The sequence below is a fragment of the Falco punctatus genome (assembly GCF_963210335.1).
Source record: "Falco punctatus genome assembly, chromosome: 4".
NCBI lineage: Eukaryota > Metazoa > Chordata > Aves > Falconiformes > Falconidae > Falco > Falco punctatus.
In genome coordinates, this window is record NC_137583.1 from 36,919,222 (window position 1) to 36,941,351 (window position 22,130).

The window sequence follows — 22,130 nt, forward strand, 5'->3', positions numbered from 1 at the left end:
AGAGGCTGAGCCTATTACCTTCCTAAGATTTCTCAAAACCCTTGTTTTGAGAAGTATAACTTGGAAAAGACTTCATACAGCAGACTATCCAGATGGGGCTGCCTAGCTATCTTAGCATAGTTTATGGTTTTGCCTTCACAATGATATTTTCCCCCCTCTTCCCCCATGCCCCCCTTTCCATTGCTAGGCTATGAGGGCACTGCTGAAATCTGGAGATACCGAGAAAATTATCTTCTTTGCGGGAGTTTCCAGACAGAGAGAGATTTATATCATGGCAGCCAACTACCTCCAATCGCTGGACTGGCGTAAGGACCCAGAGATTATGAAGAACATCATTAGCTTCTATACTAAAGCGCGGGCCCTGGACCTTCTGGCAGGTTTCTATGATGCATGTGCTCAGGTACTTCCCCCTCCTGTGACTGCTGAAGGTGTTTGGTTTGCTAGCCGGACAGCAAGGCGGTCAACTCTTCTCCTCTTGCAGGTAGAAATTGATGAGTATCAGAACTATGAGAAAGCACAAGGAGCACTGACAGAAGCATACAAGTGCCTTTCAAAAGCAAAGACTAGAAGCCCTCTGGAACAGGAAAGCAAACTAGCACATTTGCAAAGCAAGATGACCCTGATTAAGCGATTCATCCATGCTCGGAGGTGAGTTGCAGTAATGCCAGAGCTGTCATACAAGAAAAGCTCTACTACTACCTACAGTTTAATAAATAATTTGCAGACTCACTTCTAAAAGCTGCTGTTACAGGGAAACCATTATGTGATTTTTAATTTTAAAAGTGCTGTTGACACTTCAATGTCAACAATAAAAGGCAACCTGAAATACAAGTAAGCGTATTGACCAAGGAAAGTGTAGCCAGAAAGGTGATTATGAGAGAACACAGTAAAAAACCCAAACCCACCAACCTTCCCTGGTCTTCACATGACAGGCTGAATGCCCTCCCCCAGCCTGAGTCATTTCCTTTGGCTCTTTATACTAGAGTTTACGCCGAAGATCCCGAAGAAGCAGTGAGACAGTGTGAACTCCTCCTAGCTGAGCAAGATTTTGACAGTGCCATCCATCTCGGCCACATCTTGGGATTTCTGGTCGAACACTATGTACAAGTGGAGGAATTCCACATGGTAAGTTAATTCTTCCGATCTGCAGAGCCCACATTTTGTATGTGCCAGTGCAGCTTGGTATAGCGTGGTTCTCATACAGAAAACAATTCCATGGCGGAGGCTCTTTTACAGGAGCTCAGCTGCTCAGCAGGGTGGGGTAGACCTCAGGAATTATATCCACATTAATATATTTCTCATTCCATGGGACTGGAGGAGAAAAAGCTCACAGGACATAGAGCATAAATAGTGGTGGAGTCTTAAATATTCCCAGTTATTAGCCAAGAACAAATGGGTCAGTCTGGGTGCATGTCTCAGCAGCTACACTGTGTTCCTTTGCCACTGGGCCAAAGAAGAGGAGAAAATTGTAAAATTGCGGTCATTTGAGGAAATGGTGAATCACTTCTGCAGGGCAGAAGTGCCACACAGCAGCGCTCAGCCTCAGCTGGAACCCGCCGCTATTATGAAACACAAGGATGCCAAGCGCAGGTTTCTCCAGCTGGGCCGATTAACCTTAACATGTTGTTCTGACAGTGCTTCTGCTCTCGGGAGAATGTAAAACCAGCCTCTGAGCCCCCTTCTTTTTGAAACTGTAAAAGACAGAAGTGACCCAGGTCGCTGCGAGGGGCCATCATGTTAGCAAAGGCTGCACCTCGTGGCTGAGCATCAGCAGCCTTCACACAGAGCTCCTGACCGGAGCTCAGCCGCGCACCAAGGGTGGGTGCTTCTCACCCACGGCATTTTCATATAGCAGCTTCCCCCCGCCGGCCCAGTGATCTCTGTGCATTGCTTTAGGCTTACCGGTATCTGGAAGAGATGCAGAAAAGAATTCCAGCCACAAACCTGAGCAACTACGTGACCCAGCAGACCATCGAGGCAGTTCACCGAGGAGCAGGCATTCCTGTAAGCCGAGCGCTAGTTCCAGAGCAAACTTGCCACAGCAGCATGGAGAACAAGGATGTGGAAGAGGTGGCTGATGAAGCGGAGGACCCTTGACAACTTACGCTTTTACCAAACACAAAGTTGATTTTAATACCAGGTCATTTATTCTGTTCTTGTTAGGGGTCATGTATTAGTGAACACAATGCTGCAACAAGGCTTTTTGGTTATTACCAAGAATTTATTTTTTCTGCTTGACTGTACAAGCAACAGTATTGAAGTTAATTACTTTGAACACTACATAAAAAGATTCACAAACTGGTTTCAGTATTTTAATAAATTTGAGAGGGAAAAAACTAACAAGGACTCCATATCGTAACTTCAGGCCTTTTTCCCAGTATAGAAAAGAGCTGAGTAACTGAGGTGGCGACTCCTGAATCGACAAAATTTTCAAGTACAACTTTGATCTGCTGAGGTGCTAACTGATTTGTCATTCCCTAGAAGTCAGAACATCTGAAAACAATCTCTGTCCCCTTTGAGTAGGAGCTTGGCTAAAAGTCAAAACTACTCCCCTGTTGCAGAATGAAGGGAGGCTTCCTCCAACCCAGAGCTTTTGTATTTAAATACAAAACACAGGGTCACAAGCTAGAGCTACCTTTTACAAAAATCTGGACTAAACCTTTGACTCCCACAACGGCTGGAAGGGACCTCTGGAGGTCACTGGGTCCAAGCTGGGTCACCCCGAGCAAGTGAGGCTTCTTTTCCAAACACCACAGTTACATCAAGCCACTCTATACTAGTCAGATTTGAGGATGTACATTTCTTCCCTGGCATAAGTAACATAAATCATCACGAGAAGTGAAGCCCAACGTAGGTAACTAAGGTTTCACTCACTTTTAAGCCTGTTACGCTGTCCCAGGAAGCCATATTTAGAGTCACTCCTCACACACTTCATACCAAGCAGCCCTTCTGCTTTGAATGATTTTCCTGTTTCGTGACTTGCTCCAAAACTTAGGGTGAATATGAAGTTTTTAAATTGTACGTTTTCAGGGAAGAAGGCGGGGGGGTGGATTTTAAGGTCAAAACCTGGACGTTACTTGTCCTTTAACAGAAACTTATTTCTGTACTAAGATTACAAAAAGGATTTCTGCTTTGTGCCTTCCTAACCACAGCACAGGTCTAGCTCAAGCCTTTAAGGTTTGGCACATTTTCAGGAGTTCGGTGTAACTATTCAGTTCTTGCATCTCACCAGTCACTCCCTGCGCCGTGCCACCCCTTTGAACAGCAGGCCGGGTTCCACCACATGCCAGCTGCTGGAAGACATGGGACCCCTACGGGCACGTCACAGCCTTCACCCTGGGAGGTAAGCAGCCCTCTCCAGCCCTCCTGTTTTTCTGACAAGAAATCTGCTATGAGATCTTCCCTGTATTTTTAGCAGAGTGTTCAAACCTGCCAAGGTTATAAATAGCTGGGGGTGGGGGCTGGGGAGGCGGGGGGAGGATGGCAGCGCTTGCCTACCTTCCTGCATCTGTACACTCCGTACCGGATAGCAATAGCTCACTAAATTGGCCTCCACTACAAAGTCCAGATGTCAAGTCAGGTTCGCTGGCTTACGGCTCTGCACCCTTCCCCCTTCTTCCTCTTCTCCAGCCAGGTGACTGCTGAAGGGGCCCCAGCAGTGCCTACACTCATCCAGCTGGCAAGTAGGAGGTGAAGGTCATTTCTTTTACCTTCAGCTAGGAAGAGACAGTTCAGAGTTTCTTTTTCAGGTCCTCCATTAGTAGCAAGTTCTGCAAGGCCAGCCTCCTGCAATCCCCATCTGGATCTTTCTCCACCACATCTGTAGAAGAAGCAGACACTGTTAGCTGGAAAATAGCAAAACGTGCCCTTCACCCAACACGCCTCTGCCGTTCCACTGCCCGTCACAGAACGGCATAAACACAACAGCATATGCAACTAAGTCCGGGCCGGGCATCGGCGCCTGCAGGAATTACGTTAGGCCAGATGGCAAAGATGCACAAACTTGACCATCTTAAGCAGCACGAGTTTAGCTAAGGTGTGGTCAGGTGTGGTGACACTCAGTTCATTCTTGCAGCAGAAACAAATCGTCAGCTGGGTTGGAACACTACGGAAACCATCTGACCTTGGCAGGGAGGTTATCCCACGGAACGCAGAATGTGTACTTGTGCCCTTGAACTAGCCTTTCTACAGCTGACGTACTAGTATGAACGCAGTCTGCAGTCAGACACTGCACTTACTCAAAAGCCTAAAGTCTCCATTCTGCCAGTTCCTGCCATCTGAACAAATGCTCGGTGCTCCCTCCTGAAACCTGTGCTCACACTGCCCTTCAAAGGGGGGAAAGAGAGGCAAGCCCTGCGTTTCAACACATTCTCCGTTCTGAGAGGTTCGTCTTTTGATAAACTAGCAGCTCTTTCACACCTTACGCAGCATGTAGGGGAAGGCATGAAGCTGCTTCCAGCAGCTGTTGTTTCAGGGGCCTTTAATGAGCCTGCAAAGTAAAAACCAGGATGCACGCAGGATGTCTGAGCAGGGGGAGCCTGGAAGAGCAGCGAATCTGTGTAAGGATATCCTGTACGCACAAGCGGTGTGCTCAGAGCCCAGTACTGTCAGCCCAAACACATGACTCACTCAGATGGAGTAGGGCTATTTATAACCTCAGGGAGCGCTTCACGATGGTGTTTCCATATTCCCTCTACATAAGGCAAAAAGGGGGAGGTTACAAGACAGCTCAGAAGCTCAGAGTCTGATGTTGGCACCGTTTCCAATTGCTGTGAGCACAGACCTTGAACTGCTGCCACTGAAAGGGAGGCACAGGGCACCAGAGCATCATTCAGGTCTTTACACAAAAGAGACTCACCTATGACATAGGTTTGCGGCACTTGTGAGGGGTGGGGAATTCCCTCAAAGGCAGCTGCTGAGGAATCAAAGGAACCGTTTCCTAGAAATGTTAGGTATTCCCTCCCTGCCCAGGAAAGATGAGGCTCCTCAGTAGTAGGTCCAGCACGGCATTAAAGGCAACGACAGACAAGTACAAGGTGGATCCCTGCCCCTCTCCCCAGCTGAAACATCCCAAAGCGTGTCACAGTACCGTGACAGTGACTGAAGGCGTTTTACAGCACGCTGCAAACGCTTTCTAATGGGGAACAGTTCTAGATAGGGCCCAAAGGCTGAAGGGCCCAACAGTCAGTCATACTCACACGATGAACTACAGCAGCCTGCCGAGGCTCTGTAATAACAGAAGTTATATGAAGTAATAACACACTGCAGCAGATTTGTAGATTTCTACTAAATGCTTCATGGATAACGTTTTCTAGCCCACTGTTCCTCACTGTGCTTTAGCCGTAGCAAGAGAAACATAGCTGCTTTAAAGGGGTGATTTCTCCTGGCCATTAGGCACGGTAAGAGGTGGCTTGCGTGCTCGGCAGCTTGTCATTTTTCCCAACTACAGCAGTAAATCTAATATATGACCCCTCTTGCTAATCTTGCCTGGAAGAGCCATGAAACACAGCAAGCCCACTAGCTCAAAGCCATGATTCAGTCACAAAAGCGGGTCTCTAGTGACTGATTTCACCTGCTGGAGCAGCAGGGGGGAGCCCCGTGCCTCACTGCGACTGCTGTTTTACCAACAATCTTACAAGAAATAGCAAAGGCATAGCCCAAGAAGCTGCTGTGTTTCAGGAAGTGGCTCTAGAAGCCCTTTTAAATAGCACTTAAATTGTATTTGATCAGGCATGGAACAGAGCTGCATTCCTTAATGTTTCTCAATGGCTCCTACAACAAGTTCCCCTTCTTTACTAGACACACAACTGGCATCTCATCCTGCTCTCATTCCCACCAGGATCTACCGTGCAATTATCATAAAAAAATCACTATATGTAAAGAGATGGCTATTACACAACCTACAAGCACAAAAAGATGGTACTAGCTCGGTGATGATCTTCCTTCCAAAATAACTCAGTAAAAACCGATTACGCAGACCCTCACACTGAAAATACATTTACAACATTCCTTGAAAGGCTTTACTTGGCAATAGCAGCGTTAACTGCAGAGACAAGCAGATTCCTCGGAGCACCCCATGTCATGGGAAAAGTAAAGTTTCCAGCCCCACAAGGCGGCTCTCTTCCTTTTAAAGGGCACATAGCCCCACAACCCAGCAGGATCCGAGGCCGCCCGTGTCAGTGGCGCTTCCTGCCTGCTCCCTGCGGGAAGCCAACTCACCAAGAGTGAGAACGGTGAAGGAAACCAACCCAGGGAGTCACACGAGGTCCACTCAGAATACAGTGGATGCTTCAGAGCCACAAAGCACACTTTCCCCTTGTACTTCCAGCACACTGCAATACCAATTTGCACAGTTCCAGCCCACCAGAACCCAAAAGCGGTGCGTGCTGATGCGAGCCACGCTGATGCGAGCCACACTGGGAGCAGCATGCAAAGCTACTTGCTGTCTTTCACAGGTTGTTCCTTCCATCAGCAATAGGAAGTCAGGGGATGGGGCCATGCTTTTCTTCCTTCTATTTTTAGCACTAACGAAACCCATCTTCCACACACAGGGTGTAAATGGACCATACGAGCCTTGTATGTTACTGCTGGTCACGGTCACTGCCAGGTTGTAATATGCAACATGACAACACTTCCTGCAGCTTCATGAGGCGGGCGGCTGGACACTTAGACCAAGAAAGGGGGCACAATCAATGCACTTTGGGATTTTTTTGGTCGGCCTGTAAGGTGAGGATAGTCCCACTCTGAAATGTCACACACGCAGCACTCAGTGTAGGCCTGAGGTACCTCGGCACTACACCTGTACAGCACAGAGTGCTCTGGTATTTGCCCTAAAACAAGCAAGCAGTAAACATGCTTCTGTCCATGTCTGCTGCGCAACACCAGGACACTACTGCTACCATCACAGTCAGAAGAGACGCCACAGAAAGCCTGCGCCGCTAACCAGAAAGACGCTGGCAGATGCTCCCCCGCATCTTACCTCCCAGCCAGGACTGAGTCTCCAAAAGCTCCTCTGTCACGTCTTCCAGCAGACACTCCGTAGGGACACTGAGGAGCGTGGAGGAGATACAGGACAGAAGACCCTGGCGCACGTACCTGTTGGAGAAAAACTGAACTGGTTAGAGCCTGCAGCTTTGTGCTCCACCTCAATTTCCTCAGCTCAGGGGTTCTCCAGTTTCAAATGTTTGTCATTATGATGACTTTTACCATATTACTACTAAGTTTAATCATGCACCAGCTGGCAGAGGCTCCCCATACAGAGCCCCCGCCATGCTGTGGTGCAGGGAGTCTAGCATAATTCAGTGTTCCGGACAAGTCTGAGATCAAAACAGAAATTGGGTGTTTACAGCATATTTTGGCTACAGGTCTTAATGTCTTTCCAGGCTTGAATGCCAGAATTGAATTGAAAGTTTTCTGAGCTCCCCGAGTAAACACAGATGGAGAGTTGATCAAAAAATTTGTCACGCTTTCTATAGGTAACGACTGTACCTCCACGCTAGAAGAGAGCAGACAAGTTCATATGTTGGCCTGACATTAAAGTAATGCCTTCATTACGTATTCTTGCAACACTCAGTCATAAGAACACAAGGCTGGAGGAGAGCATAGAGTTTACACATTACATCAGTGTCATTCTCAGGTGCTAGTCTTGGACAAAGACAAACCATGTCTGGAGACTGGCTCACAGCAGATTTTTAAAAATGAAAACACGCAACTACAACTCACGGGTCGGTGTGGAAACGCAGAGCCCAAACAAACTCCAGCAGCGCCTTTCCCATTGCAGTAACTGCCTGCAAAACAGGATTATGACAGGAACACTGACCACCTTCGCATTCACACCACCCTACAGAACTGGACCTTGAGATACACTGTTGTGAAAATCATGGTTACAATTAACTTTATTTTACAGATGAGGAAATTTAAGCAGTAAAGCAAAACGATGCACCCAGCCTCCCACAGAAGTTGGTAGTTTTTCTAGCAGAAGCAAAAGATACTGCAGGGGTGTCCTGAATTCCTTGTCTCTTTTTCTGACTATTTTTTCCAAGCCCTTTTCCCAGCTTCTCCCCACAAGCAACTCAAACTTGCTGCCAGTCTGAGTGGCGGGCCCCAGAGCCCAGGGCTATTTCAGAAGGCACGCCCGGGTCGCCAGGCTGGAAGTCTCTCCTGCTATCTCTGCAGACTTGTGCAGCCTTTCTTACCACAGTGTTGACAGCCAAGTACATCAGGGTGGCTAAAGTATGGACCAGTCTTCCAAGGACAAAGTGATCCTCCCCCAGGAGATCAAATGTTGTCAAAGGCCTGCAAGTGCAAGATACACAGCCCTGTAGCAGTGAGAAGGCTGAGCAGCGCCTTTGGAACGCTGGCGGGTTATGCAGGGCAAACTGTCCCCCACAAGCCTGAATCCCTATGACAACAGTCATTACACAGTCATTCCCAGTTTAATGTAGGCCACAGCTGTTTGCTCTTTGCTCCCAAACCAGTAAGATCCTCTACTCTTACAGCACTTATCACGTATTCTACCAACAGGCTTTACCTGGAAAGAACTGCATGCAAAAACCACCACCGCCGCCATACTAGGAACAGTCCATTAAGGTGGGTATTACAAGAATCTTGATTCTCATGAATCAATTACTCAGCCTTCCCTAGGTAATCAAAGACTTAAGTGACTGACAATAAACTGTGTCCTGTGTCCTACGTGGTCACAAGGACCTGTCCAGGCAACAGGCCCAAACCTGAGGCAGGGCTAACTGGTTAAAGACAGCACTCCGAGTTCGGCGGTTTTGTGTGAGCCTTCCCAGGCCGGGGGTCAGCCAAGACAACTGGTTTGGTACTGCCAAAATCACCCACCTGTGCACCTGTCACAGGTCATTCTTTATGGTGTATGTACGTTTCATATTCACATATACACATACACACACATATCTGTCTTCACTTCTGCAGGGTCTTGCATACTCCTGCCCAATAAGACTTCATCAGCTAAGTCCAAGAGACCACAAACACCTCCTCTCTAAGCTTTATGCACGAGCCAAGCATCAGTGCAGTGTCACTGGACTCCCACGCAGCCTCTGGGCTTTAGCCTGCTGCTCTGAGGCAAGCAGAACAAGCAGAAAGGTTCATTCTGGCAGCTGCCATGCCCACGTCCCAAGGTGTTCACACTCACCTGTCAAAGTGCTGAATCAACGGGAAAAAGAAGTGCCCAGCCACAGAACTGAACTCATTTGGGCCAGAAGCCAGTTCCACTTGAGACTGACCCTGTCCAAAAGAAAAAAAAAAAGTCTAGGCACAAGATGCAGCACCCAACTCTTCCACTTCACTGGACGCTGTCAAGACTATGGGTTCCTCGCAACCACCCCACTATCAGCCGCTGCTTGCTTGTATGCCTATGGCTACTAGTTTCCAGACTGGACGGCTCGCTTGCCACTCGAGGTCCTCTCACACATCTAAGTATAGCTCAGTACTGCTGAGTTAGATATAAGAAACAAGAACATGCAAGGGATAGAGGAGTTTTGGAAAGCAAGTTCTCTGGGATGAACCACTAGGGAGTTCTGGGAACTAGGAAACTGGCATCAGTTTATCTCCCTGAAAAACAGGAAGGCTGAGACAGTCCAGCCCAGAGGCAGCTAGTCTGATGGAGGCTCTGGGACCAGTGAGGCGCAGTCACAGCTCCCTGCAGTGGCCAGACAAGCTCGGAACAGCAACAACTATCCCTCAAGGCAAGGAGTTCAAGATTTATTTTCCTCTCCCTGCCAGGAGAGCACTACAGGAGCTGCTACTCTGCACCAGAAGGTTCAGCCAGATACTAAGATAAACATATATTTGCAGTTACAAAGTCTTTCCTTTGGCTTGGACCCAATTTCACAGGTATTCTGCTCTTTCCAGATACAACTACAGCAACTCCTAGCGTTCCCATTTTTACTGGATTTGACATTAGTTTGCTTCTGCCCTGGCCTCACCGTAGCAAATCTCCGAGTCTTGCTTTTGATCCTCTCATCAACAATTCTTCTCCAGCCCTTAGAGCTGTCACTTCCAGGAAGTGGCTGGATACAAGGTTTTTGGGCACCAGGGCGTGTGGTCTTCCCACGGGATTTGGGATAGGACAGCTCCTGAGCTGCCAGAACCAATACCTAGATGATAAAGAGGAAGGTTCTGTAAAAAAGGGCTGGGAAATCCTTGTACTAGGGAACAGAGTTACCTGCAGCCAAACTGATAGGAACAGCCAGGCAGAAAGGAACAACAGGTTTAGAATGAAGAACAGCAGGTTAACTGACCCTCAGCCAACGCTAAGGTAAGAGATTCCCACGCCTCTGCCTACGAGGAGTAAAACGTAACCACATTCCATCTCAGGGAAACAGCAGTGGTGCAGCAAAGACGCAAGGGAAGCAGGAAGTGAAGAGAAGAGCACTTACATCGAGAATGTCCATGCGTTGACGAAGACTGTAGTTCAGAGCGTAGAACTGAGAGGTCAAGTACTTTGCTACCTGTACAGAAAAATCAAGGCACAATGAACACCATCCCAGGCTGGAAAAAGCCTTCCCACCCATCCTAAAAGCACTCTGTTTCAGAAGAAGTCCTGCTTCCTGTTAGTTAACAACAAGCCTCCAAGAGAAGGGCAGAGACGTGCTGTGCAAACGGGAAATTCAGACACTTCCACTTCCAGATTCTCTCAAAGGCAGTAAATGACAAATGGGACTGCCATTCTTCTCCCCCTCCCATGCAGGGACACAGAAACAACTGCCACGGCAGCTTTGGCACTTCGAAGGAGACTTACTGTGGCCTTGCAATACTTGAAGAGGGGTTATAACAAGGATAGAGAGACACTTTCTACCAAGGCCTGTCCTGAGAGGGCAAGGGGAAAAGGTTTTAAACTGACAGAGGGTAGGTTTAGATTGGACATAAGGAAGAAATTCTTTACTGTGAGGGTGGCGAGACACTGGAACAGGTCGCCCAGAGAAGTTGCCCCAGAAGCCTTCAAGGTCAGGTTGGATGGGGCTCTGAGCAAACTCATCTAGTGCAAGATGCCCCTGCCCACAGCAGGGGGGTTGGAAGTAGATGATCTTTAAATGTCCCTTCCAACCCAAACCATTTGCTGATTCCATGCTTACAGCCACCAGTCAAATCATCTTTTAGAGAAGCCCTTTGTGCCTCAGCTTCCCATTTTTGCGAAACAATCACTCCTGCAGTGCATCAAGATCTTATTTCATTTGCCTGCTCAGGGATACTCATACTAACAGCCTCCAAAGAGCTCCTCCAGTCCGTTGCAGCTCTGAGAGAGTTTTCTCTTTCCTGTTGTTTCAGTCATCTATTGCAGATTCTTCAGTGCATAGCCCATCTCTGCATAAATGCTGCCAGACATGAACTAGCCATTCTACCACACTCTGATAGCTGCTTCTAGCAAGAGACTCAGCTGCTTACATTTTTGCCTGTGCCTCAAGTGGAAAAAGGAAAGCACCAAGAGGGACTCACAGGTATTGGATCTGTGGTTAAAACAGCTACTTGAGCTCTCTGACGGAGCTCCAGGAAGCCTTCGATGCAGGTCTTCTCCTCCAAATGTAATAATATTTTTGCCAGCTCGACACTAACCTGCTCAAAATACAAAAAAAACCAAATCAAATCCCTGCAGGTGTTTGCGTTTTTTCTTCTCACAGGATTTACACACCATTTCTAATGTTTAAGCAAAGACAATAATGGTATATAGTATAGGCAACATGTCGGTTACTTAGGAGGGAGAGAAAACACATTAAATGCCATCAAGACAGATTTCTCCAAACACTATGCCAATTTCTCTGCCCACATTTGCTTCAGCTTTTTGGACAAGTGGTGGCATGATGATACAGCAGGACCTGTCACCATAAGCGATGGGTTAAAGGGTACAGTACCACACCCGAAGCCCATCCTGCTCAGTAACAGGCCTGATGAGCAGCAGCAGATCGTGCACTGTCTACACCCCTTCCCTTGGCTGGCAGCTGCCACCTTCAAGTGTTCACTAACAAGTGGTGGTGAGCACTCATCACACCAGTGACCTTGTCCCAAGTTCCTCTCACCTGAGCTTTTCATCTTGACCAGTACAATCCAGCTGCTCCCTCTGGAAGACATCATGCTTGTACAAGCAAACAGGGAAAGTCCATTTGATTTTATCTCCCATTTTTGTTGGGGAATAACAATTAAATTCCATTTTAATTAAAAATCAATTAAATCCAAAACTAAAATCAATTGGTCTGTGGAATTCATGGCTGCTCTGCAAACTGCATTTCTAATGTTTTGTCTTCCCAGCACCAAGCATGGAGCTTCCTGACGTTACCGGCAAGCTCTACTTGCAACACATTTCATTTTCAGCACCAGAGCTGCTAAATGCCATACTATGCCAGCACCTTTGCCTGCTTCTTTGTTCCTCTGTGCTCTGTAGCCTCACCTCCAAAGCTATTTTTCTATTCCCTTCCCAAGTTGAAAGCTTTAAATCCAGGTACACGTTAGCCTGGCCTGCTGCTCTGTTGGAATGTTTAGACTCCACACAAAGGCAAAGGGATAATTCTGTAGCTACAGCCCACTGGTAACTCATACTGCTTCACCTACCTCTCTTGTTGCTACTGGATTCTTTCGAACCAAGCCCTCAAGAGCCTTGACTGTAGCTTCCCATCTGTCCACATCTTCAGATCCCGTCAGGACTAAAGGTAATCAAAAGACAAACGAAAGCTATTAACGGAATAGTTGTGCTTGCATATGTGCCCCCAACTTTCTTCTGCCAATAGTTTATCTTGTGTTACAGGCAGACATCACTGACCCAGCACACTATCAGTAGTATGAGCTAAACTGTAATTACTCAGAAATTAAACTTCAATACTTGAGCCCAGATTACTGAAATCTTACAGCTTTTTCAAATTAGCTCATAAAAAAACCCAAACAAACTTCAGAGATGACTCTCCCAAACCCAGTGAGAAACAGATGAAAACTCAGCCCCAAACCTCCTACCTTCAATACAGTCTCGGATATACACAGGAGCCTTAGTTTTTAGTTCTTTATCCTCTGACATGTCGTAAGGCATAAGGTCATCATCACTGCAAAAGAAATAAAGGCAGGAGTTAGCCTATGGGGTATAGATGTTCTTTCTTTCCCCAGCTATCCACAACAGGGAAAGAACCAGCACACACTGTCCTAACACCATCACTGCTGCCTCACCCCGCAGCACTGTTGAAGCCTAGCCTGGAAGTGTTCCTTAGGAAGTTCTATGAATTACTCTGAAGGTCAGTGGAAGAGCACTTCTGTGACCAGATCTGGAACTGGATCTCCTGGTCAAGTGCAGGAAGGAGACAGGTGACCAAAAGACTAGAAGCCGATTCTTCAGATTTCTTTATACGTTGGTAAAATGACAGAGTAAGACAAGTCCGCTATTAAAAGGGGTAAACATACCCATAATGCCAGGAAACACGTATATACGTCAAATGGACTAAATACAATGGTTGTACATCATGTGGGCTTTGCTTAAATTATCGACTAATGTACTTACATGCAATTTCCTACACAAAGTTCTACTCTGCTGCATACTACTCAGCTGAACAAGGTTTGAAAGCACAAGATTTGCCAAGAAACGCAACTACCAGTAGCTCCCTTCTCCCCACATCTGCTCTTAGAACCTGCCATTTTTTTTTCTATTTCCTACCAGTTTCTTGCCCCATACCTGTCCAGCTCAGCATCCAACTCCTCGTCTGGCACCACAGGGGCTTCTGTATGTGATTTCTTGTTACCTTCCAATACCAATGGCAGTGCAGCATCTGCTTGCTCATTCCTGCTGTGAGGAACAAGAAGTATTAAAACCAATGACAGTAACAGCCAGATAATCATTTCTGCTGCAGTCTCCCACCCAGCTCGGTCAACACAAGGAACAAAGTCCTGGGAAGGAGAATGTGGTGAGGGGAGAAGACATGCAGAATTTCTTAAGAGAAGAGCAAGGGAAAACAAAAATTAAGCTAGCTGATTTGCTGCGTTCCCCTACACTAACCTGTACCTAGGACTGCTAAGGGAAGACTTGTCTGTGATAACTGGATCACACTGGCCTGCACCATATTTGAAGCTGCGAATGAAACTGAACAAATAGGGAAGAAACATCTTTAGCCGTGACTAGTAGAATGAATACAATAATTGAGAATTTTTCTTCTGTCTCTGTGCTTATTCCTGTGGACTTCGGCACTGCCCTTTCATCTCTCCGTTTCTCAAATGCTGTCCATGCTGATTATGCACCTAAAACGGGAGCAAAAACTTCTGTACTTTACTGGAGTGCTGGACAGCTTCACTTGCTAATAACACGAAGTGCTTCATTCATCTGCTGATAAAACCAAGCGCTACAAAGCGCCTCGGCAGATGCTATGGAAGTTAAGAACCAAAGAACCAGTCTTTAAACTGACAGATATGCTAGATTTTTGTCACTGCATGGGCTGGGGGCATACGACCCAAATGCCCAATTTCCAAGATGCAAACAGAAGGCCCATTTGATTCTACCCAGGGGGCCACAAGACCCCTGCAGCATGGTTTCATCACGTGCAGCTATCAAACAAACAATGTTAATACACAACTACCATCTGAATAATGAATTTAACATAACTACATTGCACTGCAAGAATAAGCATTATGATGCTCAGGAATATGTAAGACATCTTGAATACTGTATACAGTTCTACTGTATAACTCAGAAATGGAGAAGGGCTAAAAGATGGTGTGGAAATTAATAGTAGGAATATCTTACTCATCATCTGGAAGGCTGGGTACAACACAGAACGGTGGAGCCTGCACCAGAAGGGACTTCAGTTCTCTTGCTTCGTCATCTTCTTTGTACTAGACATTCAAAATAACTGTTACTGCACTCCGTTTGATTGCAAATACGCCCAGCATTCAACATTTGACCCTTCTACTGCATGCAAGCAAAGGCTGAATCACGAGCAGATGAACTCGCACAAATCCCATTCATTTCAGTCACCGTGCTGCCAGCAGCGATGTATTTATGCTGTACAGTGATCTGTGCCGTAAGTAACCTTCATCGCTGTATTTAACAGCAGTACCTGATCAGACCTTGCCTGAACGTTGTTAGAATCTCTAAAAGATTTAATAAATGGCAGTGCAACAAGTTTTTTTTTAAAAATTATGTGATTTAATCTCATAATTCTTATAAACTCTACTGGAAATAGCAGAGCATATATCCCCACATCAGTCTTCAAAATCTCAACTCAGAGCAAGTCTTCCCACCACGGCAGGGACTGAATGTTCCCCACTGGTTTAGGTTTGAAGTTCCCTCTCAACCTCCATGAGTCAGATTCTGATTCCCTCGTGCCATAGGATAACCCCCTAGCAGTCCTCCACCACCAGTCTGCCCTGAGCTACGCCATCAGGTTACACTCTTAAGGTCACTCGCAGCCACCTGGCCATTTTCTATGCAATTTTTTGTAGGCAGATACGCTCTCTTTTTGAAAGTGTTGCTGCCTCTCCTTATTTCCCAATAATAAGTGTTAGAACTTGCTATAATGCTCTAGATCATCTGGTTTAAAGCTTTTATTATTTTATTAAGCCCTGCACACCAGACACAAATTTCATTATAACCTTCACCTGAAACTTCAGGACAGGTCCATCAGTGTTTATTTTTGAACTAATGCTCTCTGCCACAATCATTCCCAGACGCCGTATTTGTGGTAGATTGCTGTCCAAATGGCATTTCACACCCTCCATCATGCTTGTGAGAAGCCCTGGGGAAAAAAAAAACCAAACAATCCCCCTGAAACACACACCACAAAAAACCATGAGACCCAAACAGTACATCAAACAACGACAGGAACAAACATCCATCTTTATGGTGGTTCCCTGAGAGGGCTTCTTTAGCTGCTCACCATCCAACAATGGGTAGAAAGATAAGAAGGGCCACACAGCTGTGACTTCTCTTTCTGCAATGGCAGTGTTGCCCTTCAGCACCAACATAGTAAAACCATACCTCTTCATGGGGTACAAAGTCAATGAAACATTACAATATATTCTAAATTTGGATTATTTTGGTTTTCACTGAAACAAAAAAGGATGGTAAGTCAAGTCAATCTTTAGCTTTTTTTCAGAACGCTTCAAAGTGAAAAGTCATGTTTTGAGATAGGCACAAACTCTGACCGGTACAAGAATCACAAGAGGGAGAAATTTACCTCATCACCTAGATAAGTTGAAACAGGCAGTTAACACCAGTATTTCTCAGCCCACAGAGAATGATGGTTGCCAGCTTTACCAGGGCAGACCTACAGCTGTTACACTGACCTCCTTCAGCTCAGAAAAGCTTATCTTTTCAACAGCTTTCAGATAAAAAACAGATTCTGAAACTACAGTACTGTTAGCAAATAACAGGTCACTCATTTGTCTAAAGAAGAATTAATTCTAGAACGAAACAGATGAACAGGTCTTATAAGCCAACCTTCTCCTCCCATAAAGGCCACACATACAGAAAAGTAACTCTAGACATTGGGCAGATTTATTTTTTTATTTTTTATTTTATTTTAGACCAGGACCCCAATGTGCTACACACAGTATGAACACAGAATAGAGGAGGTCCTGGCCAGTAACTCATTATCCCTGTTTATCTCACACTGAGAAGCAGAATGACACTGAGAAATGCACATGGATAGTCCGACGCCAACCAAACAGCTTTTTATCCTGACAATACTTTCCCCTGTCCCCTTCGGAACCTTACTCATGCTCCAACAGTGAGCCTATAAATCGCACATCACGCCACCCCTCTAACCAGCCCCAGAGTCAATCCTTGCTTTCCTGTGACAAAACTTAAGGGTTCCTAAAACATCGTTCAGGTAAGAACCTTAGGTCAAAGACACACTTCTCCAATTCCATGATTTAAAGCTATGCATTTGGAACCATATCACATCAGTGCTACAGAAGAGAGGCTACCCTGTTTACCAAGATGAAGATGAGACAATTTTGTTTATCCATAGATCAAAACAAGATGTTTTTTACTCACAGTCAGACCTTCTGTTAAACAAATCTAACCTGTACTTCTTCCACCGCCTCACCTTGTCTGCAGCTCTCAATTTCAGGCTCCTTCAGGTGGGAGAGGCAGATAAGGATGGCCTTGCTAATGTACTGCTGCTGCTCAGGTGGAGAGTGTTTCACAGCACTGCTGCTGCCCCAGGTCTCCAAAAGTTCTTGCAGCACCTGAATCAGAGAACTCAAGTGGGCTTGAAAGATCTTTTCTACACCTAAGTAATCTCTTCGAAGCACATTTCTGACATGTGCTTTCACACAGCACATTGTATGTTCTGCTGGCCTTTTGGTCTTCACACTTCCCAGTGAACTTCACACTCCCTACAAATGGAGCTAACTTTGTATTTCAGGGCCCAAAACATACTGCGCTTGACCAATTGAGAACTCCGCATTGCCTTTAATAAATTGTTTTTAATAATACATATTATTAAAAATATGTATTTTTAATATTTTTTAATTTTAAAATTAATTTTTTTAAATTCTATTTTAAAATTAAATTTATTTTAATTTTATTTTAAAATTTAAAAATATGTATTTTAATAAATACATATGTTTTTTTTTTCATTTAAGTGGTGAGCTTATTTCTCATAAATATTATATAGAAAGCAATAAATAATATTGTCAAAAACCAGTATGATTTTATGTGTTTTCAGTCCAATCTTATATAGCTGCCAGTACTTCCAGGTAATTTTAGAATGTGTAACCAGCAGGGGGGGGAGGGGAATTGACAAAAACGGTAGAGATTTCCAGAGATACCAATTTCCTAGAAGTTCCATCACGCTGCTCACTTGGAGTCTGAAAGTATCTGCAACCCCACTGAGGAGGCAGATGAGATTCTGGAGCACCATCCATTTGGCAGGCAGCTTTCAAGCAACTTCGCCATCTGCCCAGCCGCACAAATAGGACATGACAGAGGAAGCTGAGAAGGATGGAGGACATGGGACATCTGTTGGAACCCAAGCCGCATTAGTTTTGCTACTTGGAAGACAATCCACCAATTAAATTTGAAAAACTACTGCCAAGTCTTCAATTTGTATATGACAATTTACTTGTGATATGGCAGGGCTTCCCTCACTCTCATGAATAGTGGCAAAATTGTCTTAGAGAAGCACCGAAACTGTGCACTCCACAGGCACACATATACGCACACTCACACAGCAGAACGTTTTCTATCAGATACCCCACCAACAATGTCACTTAATCTTACTTTGATCAGTAAGGGACGCCGAAGGCTATCCAGGGACAGGTAGCCAAGGAGGTTCTGCAGCACTGCAGTCTGCAACAAAACCCATGAGTTTTGCTTTAACTGGGCATAAAGTTGTGCAGCAATAGCAAGCATGTATTTTTACTGTGTTAAACATCTCATTCTGAGGGACTGGTTGACAACATTCAAAGACAGAAAAATAAGCAAATTTAAAAACCCAACCACACACACACTCATGCAGTTGCTATGAAATACACGGAAAAACAAGACAGGAATACAGTACAGTATTTTTACCATCAAAACCAGATCAGCAGAGTCACAGGCAAACATGGAACACAGAAAGTCTAGAGAACATCTCCCACAACATCACAAACCACAGAACACTTTAACACCTTGTGACAAACACAGGTGCACAGGGTGGGGGGCAGAAGAAGTCCTTGTCTCATCTCTTCAATCTAATTCTTAGCCCGAGGCCGATCACAGCTTCTTCAGTCTCTCCTTTCAGATTCTAAATTAACTAGATGTCGCCAGCTCCCCAGAATACTGAAATTATGCACAAAACCCCAACTGGTTCCAGAAAAAGACTACAGTAACTCTGCTAACGGCCATCAACCCTAAGAGAGCACATGAATCCCATGATTTCAAAGCAACCATTTACCACTCCCTCTTCATTACATTCAGCTGAGAGGATGTAAGTGAACAGCTGCATAGCTCAGGTAGGCATTAGGAGACAGAGGGCTGATTTCAGAACGAAATGTTAAATCTTACTCGAGAACACCTGCAGCTTGGCTAAAAACCACATCAGCACTTGGGAAAAACAGGTGTTACTGCACCACTGTTCAACACAGAGTCCTTACCGTGTGGCCATACTGCAAGAGCAGCACCTTCTGTGTCACCACAAACTGAGCTTTCTTGTTTTTCACAACCAGGTTACCCAGCAACCTAGACAAGACATCTGCCCTAGGAGGACAGGTCAACAGCAAAACGTTAGGGATCCACGTAATTACTGTCACGCTGTTACCAATCACAGGAAATTTTGTGAACAGCTATTTGCAACAAAATTTCTAAAACGCCTCTAAAGTTTTAAGAGTGAGTCGTTAACTGCAAAGAATGTTTAAACTTGTTTTTTCACTGCATGTCATGGTGCAGATGTTTAAGAAATGGTTGCAGGTTCTACCTGAGAGGGAATAATCAACTACTTTACCCCTGGAGTAAGAAACCACCTACACAAACACACCCCCCCACCCACACACACCAGCATCTTTCAGAAACCGATTCTGCAAGTATTTGTGAAAAAAAATCCAGCCTTTGCTCTGTAGCAGGGAGGAAAGCAGGGTTCTTACCCAGGTGCTGTCTGCACAAAACCAAGGACTACTGCTTCCATCCAGCGGTCTGGCACACATTCAACCAACCGCCAGCATATTCTTTGCCAGATGCAGTCTGACTTGGTGAGATCCGTTAGATGGGGTACCAAAACACTCAGAATTTCCTCTGAAGTGGAAAAGAAAACAGGTAAGCACACCAGATGGACAGAACTGGTGCAATGGTGCTCAAAGCCTGCAAGCAAATGTCAAGGTCCTTACAAGATGAGGACATACGATGTACGGTTTGCAGTTCTAAATTGCTCCTGTGGTAAGAACTAACCTAAGCAGCCTAAGGAACTTGCAAGTATTCCTCATCACAGTAAACACAGCTAGAAAACCTTTCCTCTTCTTCCCCAGCCCTGTTAACTACTTCTGCATCCAGTGGCTTCCAAGTCCTAAGGAAAGCCAGACTGAGGGCTACTCACATGAGAGGGTTATTACGTATGGGCAGTGATTTATGCTGGTATTTATGAGGCACTTCCAGACCACTGGATGAAAAGCACTAGAAAAGCACAGTTACCCTGAATGGCAGGATGAGAAAGCTAATAACCTTTATATCAATTAATATCAATTTTTGAGAGAACAGATCGCATTCACATGAGCTGACAGAAAAGCACCAACATCTATCAGATGCCTACTTGAGTAGCCTTGGAAAGCCTGTACAGCTCACCTCGCAAAACCCCCAAAGTATTACTTGGTCAATCTCCCACTCCCTCTGTCGATTATCATCACAGTCATTCTTCTGTACTAGTACAGTAAAACAGACCTTCCCTCAGCACAAAATAGTCTTGTAAAAAACACTCACTTTGTCTTCCTTGAACGCATACCTTCCCCAGGACATGAGAAACAAAAGAGATTGAGCAATCCAAGCCACCTGGGATAAAACAGACACAAGCTTAACAAGCGCATACCAGCATCCTCCAAACAGCCTTCAGGAGGTGCATGCACTTCTACAAGTGCTGAAGCCTGAAAACAGATTAACTTCTTCTCTTCAAGCATCACCCCTTCCTCCACCACCTGCCTTCAGGCACAAAATGGCACTCAGTATTACTTATATGCAGTGAGAGTCAGAAGACTAAAATAGTTCAGTCCCACTTTAGCGCAATGGTAACAAAGCCACTGTTCATTCAGTTGAACATGAATTCATACAGAATGAAACAAAGTTAATTCAGTACCATTTAAATCTTATATAGAATTCCTCCAGCAGAGACCAAGTGACCACAATTAAGCTTTGGCAACAGATGAAACTATTTAACCACCTGTAGGATTGCACCTTTCAGGGAGATTTAAAAAACCTGGGCCATCTTGCTCATCCCTGGTACCTTACACTTTTAACACAACAAACTTTAGCCTGGAGGATGAACGTGAGGCTCAGCAATACCCGTTATCTGTATTTCAAGCACCAGCCAAGGGGGTCAATAGACACAACACTTCTTCATGAGAGCTCTCTATAGCACAGCCCTCCTGCACTCTTACCTCTCAGAGACTCTGAGATCTTCTGCAGCACCTGGATAATCGCACCACCCAAGAACGGAAAGTAGTTCTGTGGGAAGAATACTGGGGGGGGGTTCCCTTGGAGTTTATTGCTCACGTGATCAGGCAAACATACGACCTTGTTGAGCAGGGCCTCCTGCAGCTCAGGCGAGCCAGCCTGTGCTTGCTGCTGACAGACATCCCACATCAGAGCTGAAATCCGTCCTTCCTGCAGGAACTGCTCCAGCACCGCAACGACCTCCCCCAGACGAATGTTAGGGCTGGAAGAAAGTAACTGGAGTACGTCCCTGCCCCTTTTAACTGATTAAAAAACATATAAAATATGTGCATCCCATTGTTTTTGTGTTGTTGTATCACCACAACACCGCTGCTCAATCACACGTAATTTTAATCAAAACCGAACTAAAATCGAAGCGCTCTCTGCATCTCTCTAGTTCCCGCAGCTCCCAGCCTCCCGGGATGCTCCACAGGCATAACTAAGGAGCGGCTGGAGCCCTGCGGGAAGGCCCAGCCCCCGAGCGGCTGTGGGCCCGGGCGAGGCCCCCCGCACCCTGCGGCCCCGCTAAGCCGCGGCCCGCCGACCCCCGCCCCCGCCGCGGACTGACCCCGGGGAGGCGAGGGCCTCCAGCAGGGCGCCGAGCGCCAGGCCGGGCGGGCCCTCCAGGAAGCAGCTCTGCCACAGGCCCTCGGGCCGCGCCGCGGGGGGCGCCCGGGCCAGGCCCCGCAGGAAGGCGCCGTACAGCGCCCGCTCCCGCTCCCCGAGGGCGGCCGGGCCCCCCGCCTCCGCCAGGGCGGCCCGCACCGCGCCCAGCGCCGCCGCCGCCCCCTCCCCGGCCTGGCACAGCTCCGCCGCCGCGGCCCGCAGGGCGCGCTCCAGCACCGCCATGACGCGAAGGGAGCGCGGCCACAACACCACTTCCGGCCGCCGCACGCCACTTCCGGCCGGCCGCAGCCAATCAGCGGCGCTGCCCGCACCGCCCTTAAAGAGCCAGGCACCCCCGGGCGCGGACAGGCAGCTGCCGGCCGCGGAGCAAGGGGCGGGAGAAGGGACAGGGAGCGAG

At 46.5% G+C, this 22,130-nt stretch overlaps 2 protein-coding genes across 13 annotated transcripts in view; one reads left to right on the forward strand and one right to left on the reverse strand.

Moving 5' to 3' along the window:
• IFT140 (intraflagellar transport 140) overlaps positions 1 to 2,302 on the forward strand; it is an 85,642-nt gene extending 83,340 nt beyond the window's left edge. For 6 of the 9 annotated variants that reach the window (XM_080383391.1, XM_080383390.1, XM_080383393.1 and 3 more), the window contains 3 exons: positions 188 to 648; positions 984 to 1,125; positions 1,897 to 2,302. In XM_080383391.1, coding sequence (XP_080239517.1) covers positions 188 to 648; positions 984 to 1,125; positions 1,897 to 2,097 — 804 coding nt within the window. In that variant the 3' untranslated portion in view covers positions 2,098 to 2,302. The remainder of the gene's footprint in view (positions 1 to 187; positions 649 to 983; positions 1,126 to 1,896) is intronic. The other 3 variants (XM_080383394.1, XM_080383396.1, XM_080383397.1) reach the window with 1 other exon arrangement.
• On the reverse strand, positions 1,132 to 22,086 carry TELO2 (telomere maintenance 2). Of its 4 annotated transcripts, XM_080383433.1 has the most exons (21): positions 21,675 to 22,086; positions 21,052 to 21,329; positions 20,381 to 20,449; positions 19,555 to 19,702; positions 19,069 to 19,171; positions 18,215 to 18,283; positions 17,037 to 17,178; positions 15,586 to 15,722; positions 14,732 to 14,820; positions 13,670 to 13,780; positions 12,964 to 13,049; positions 12,568 to 12,659; positions 11,461 to 11,577; positions 10,404 to 10,475; positions 9,951 to 10,121; positions 9,158 to 9,249; positions 8,196 to 8,295; positions 7,723 to 7,787; positions 6,980 to 7,095; positions 3,711 to 3,820; positions 1,132 to 1,908 (listed from the first exon to the last, which is right to left on the reverse strand). In XM_080383433.1, exons 1-20 carry the CDS (start codon positions 21,953 to 21,955, stop codon positions 3,732 to 3,734), a joined length of 2,427 nt encoding a protein of 808 aa, XP_080239559.1. In that variant the 5' UTR covers positions 21,956 to 22,086; the 3' UTR covers positions 1,132 to 1,908; positions 3,711 to 3,731. The 4 variants fall into 4 exon arrangements, with proteins under 4 accessions (XP_080239559.1, XP_080239562.1, XP_080239560.1 ...); XM_080383436.1 differs by lacking the exon at positions 1,132 to 1,908 and having other exon boundaries at positions 2,201 to 3,820; positions 21,675 to 22,007; XM_080383434.1 differs by lacking the exon at positions 1,132 to 1,908 and having other exon boundaries at positions 2,201 to 3,820; positions 13,670 to 13,777; positions 21,675 to 22,005.
• Between the last annotated feature and the right edge of the window lie 44 nt (positions 22,087 to 22,130).

Bases quoted from the DNA above. Each gene is read 5' to 3' on its own strand.
- TELO2 (XM_080383433.1), bottom strand. From the start codon at position 21,955: ATGGCGGTGCTGGAGCGCGCCCTGCGGGCCGCGGCGGCGGAGCTGTGC. The intron at 13,781-14,731 runs GTAAGATATTCC...TGTTCCTCACAG, and splicing joins CCCAGCCTTCCAGATGATGA to CAGGAATGAGCAAGCAGATG. The intron at 3,821-6,979 runs GTAAGATGCGGG...CTTCTTCTACAG, and splicing joins GACTCAGTCCTGGCTGGGAG to ATGTGGTGGAGAAAGATCCA.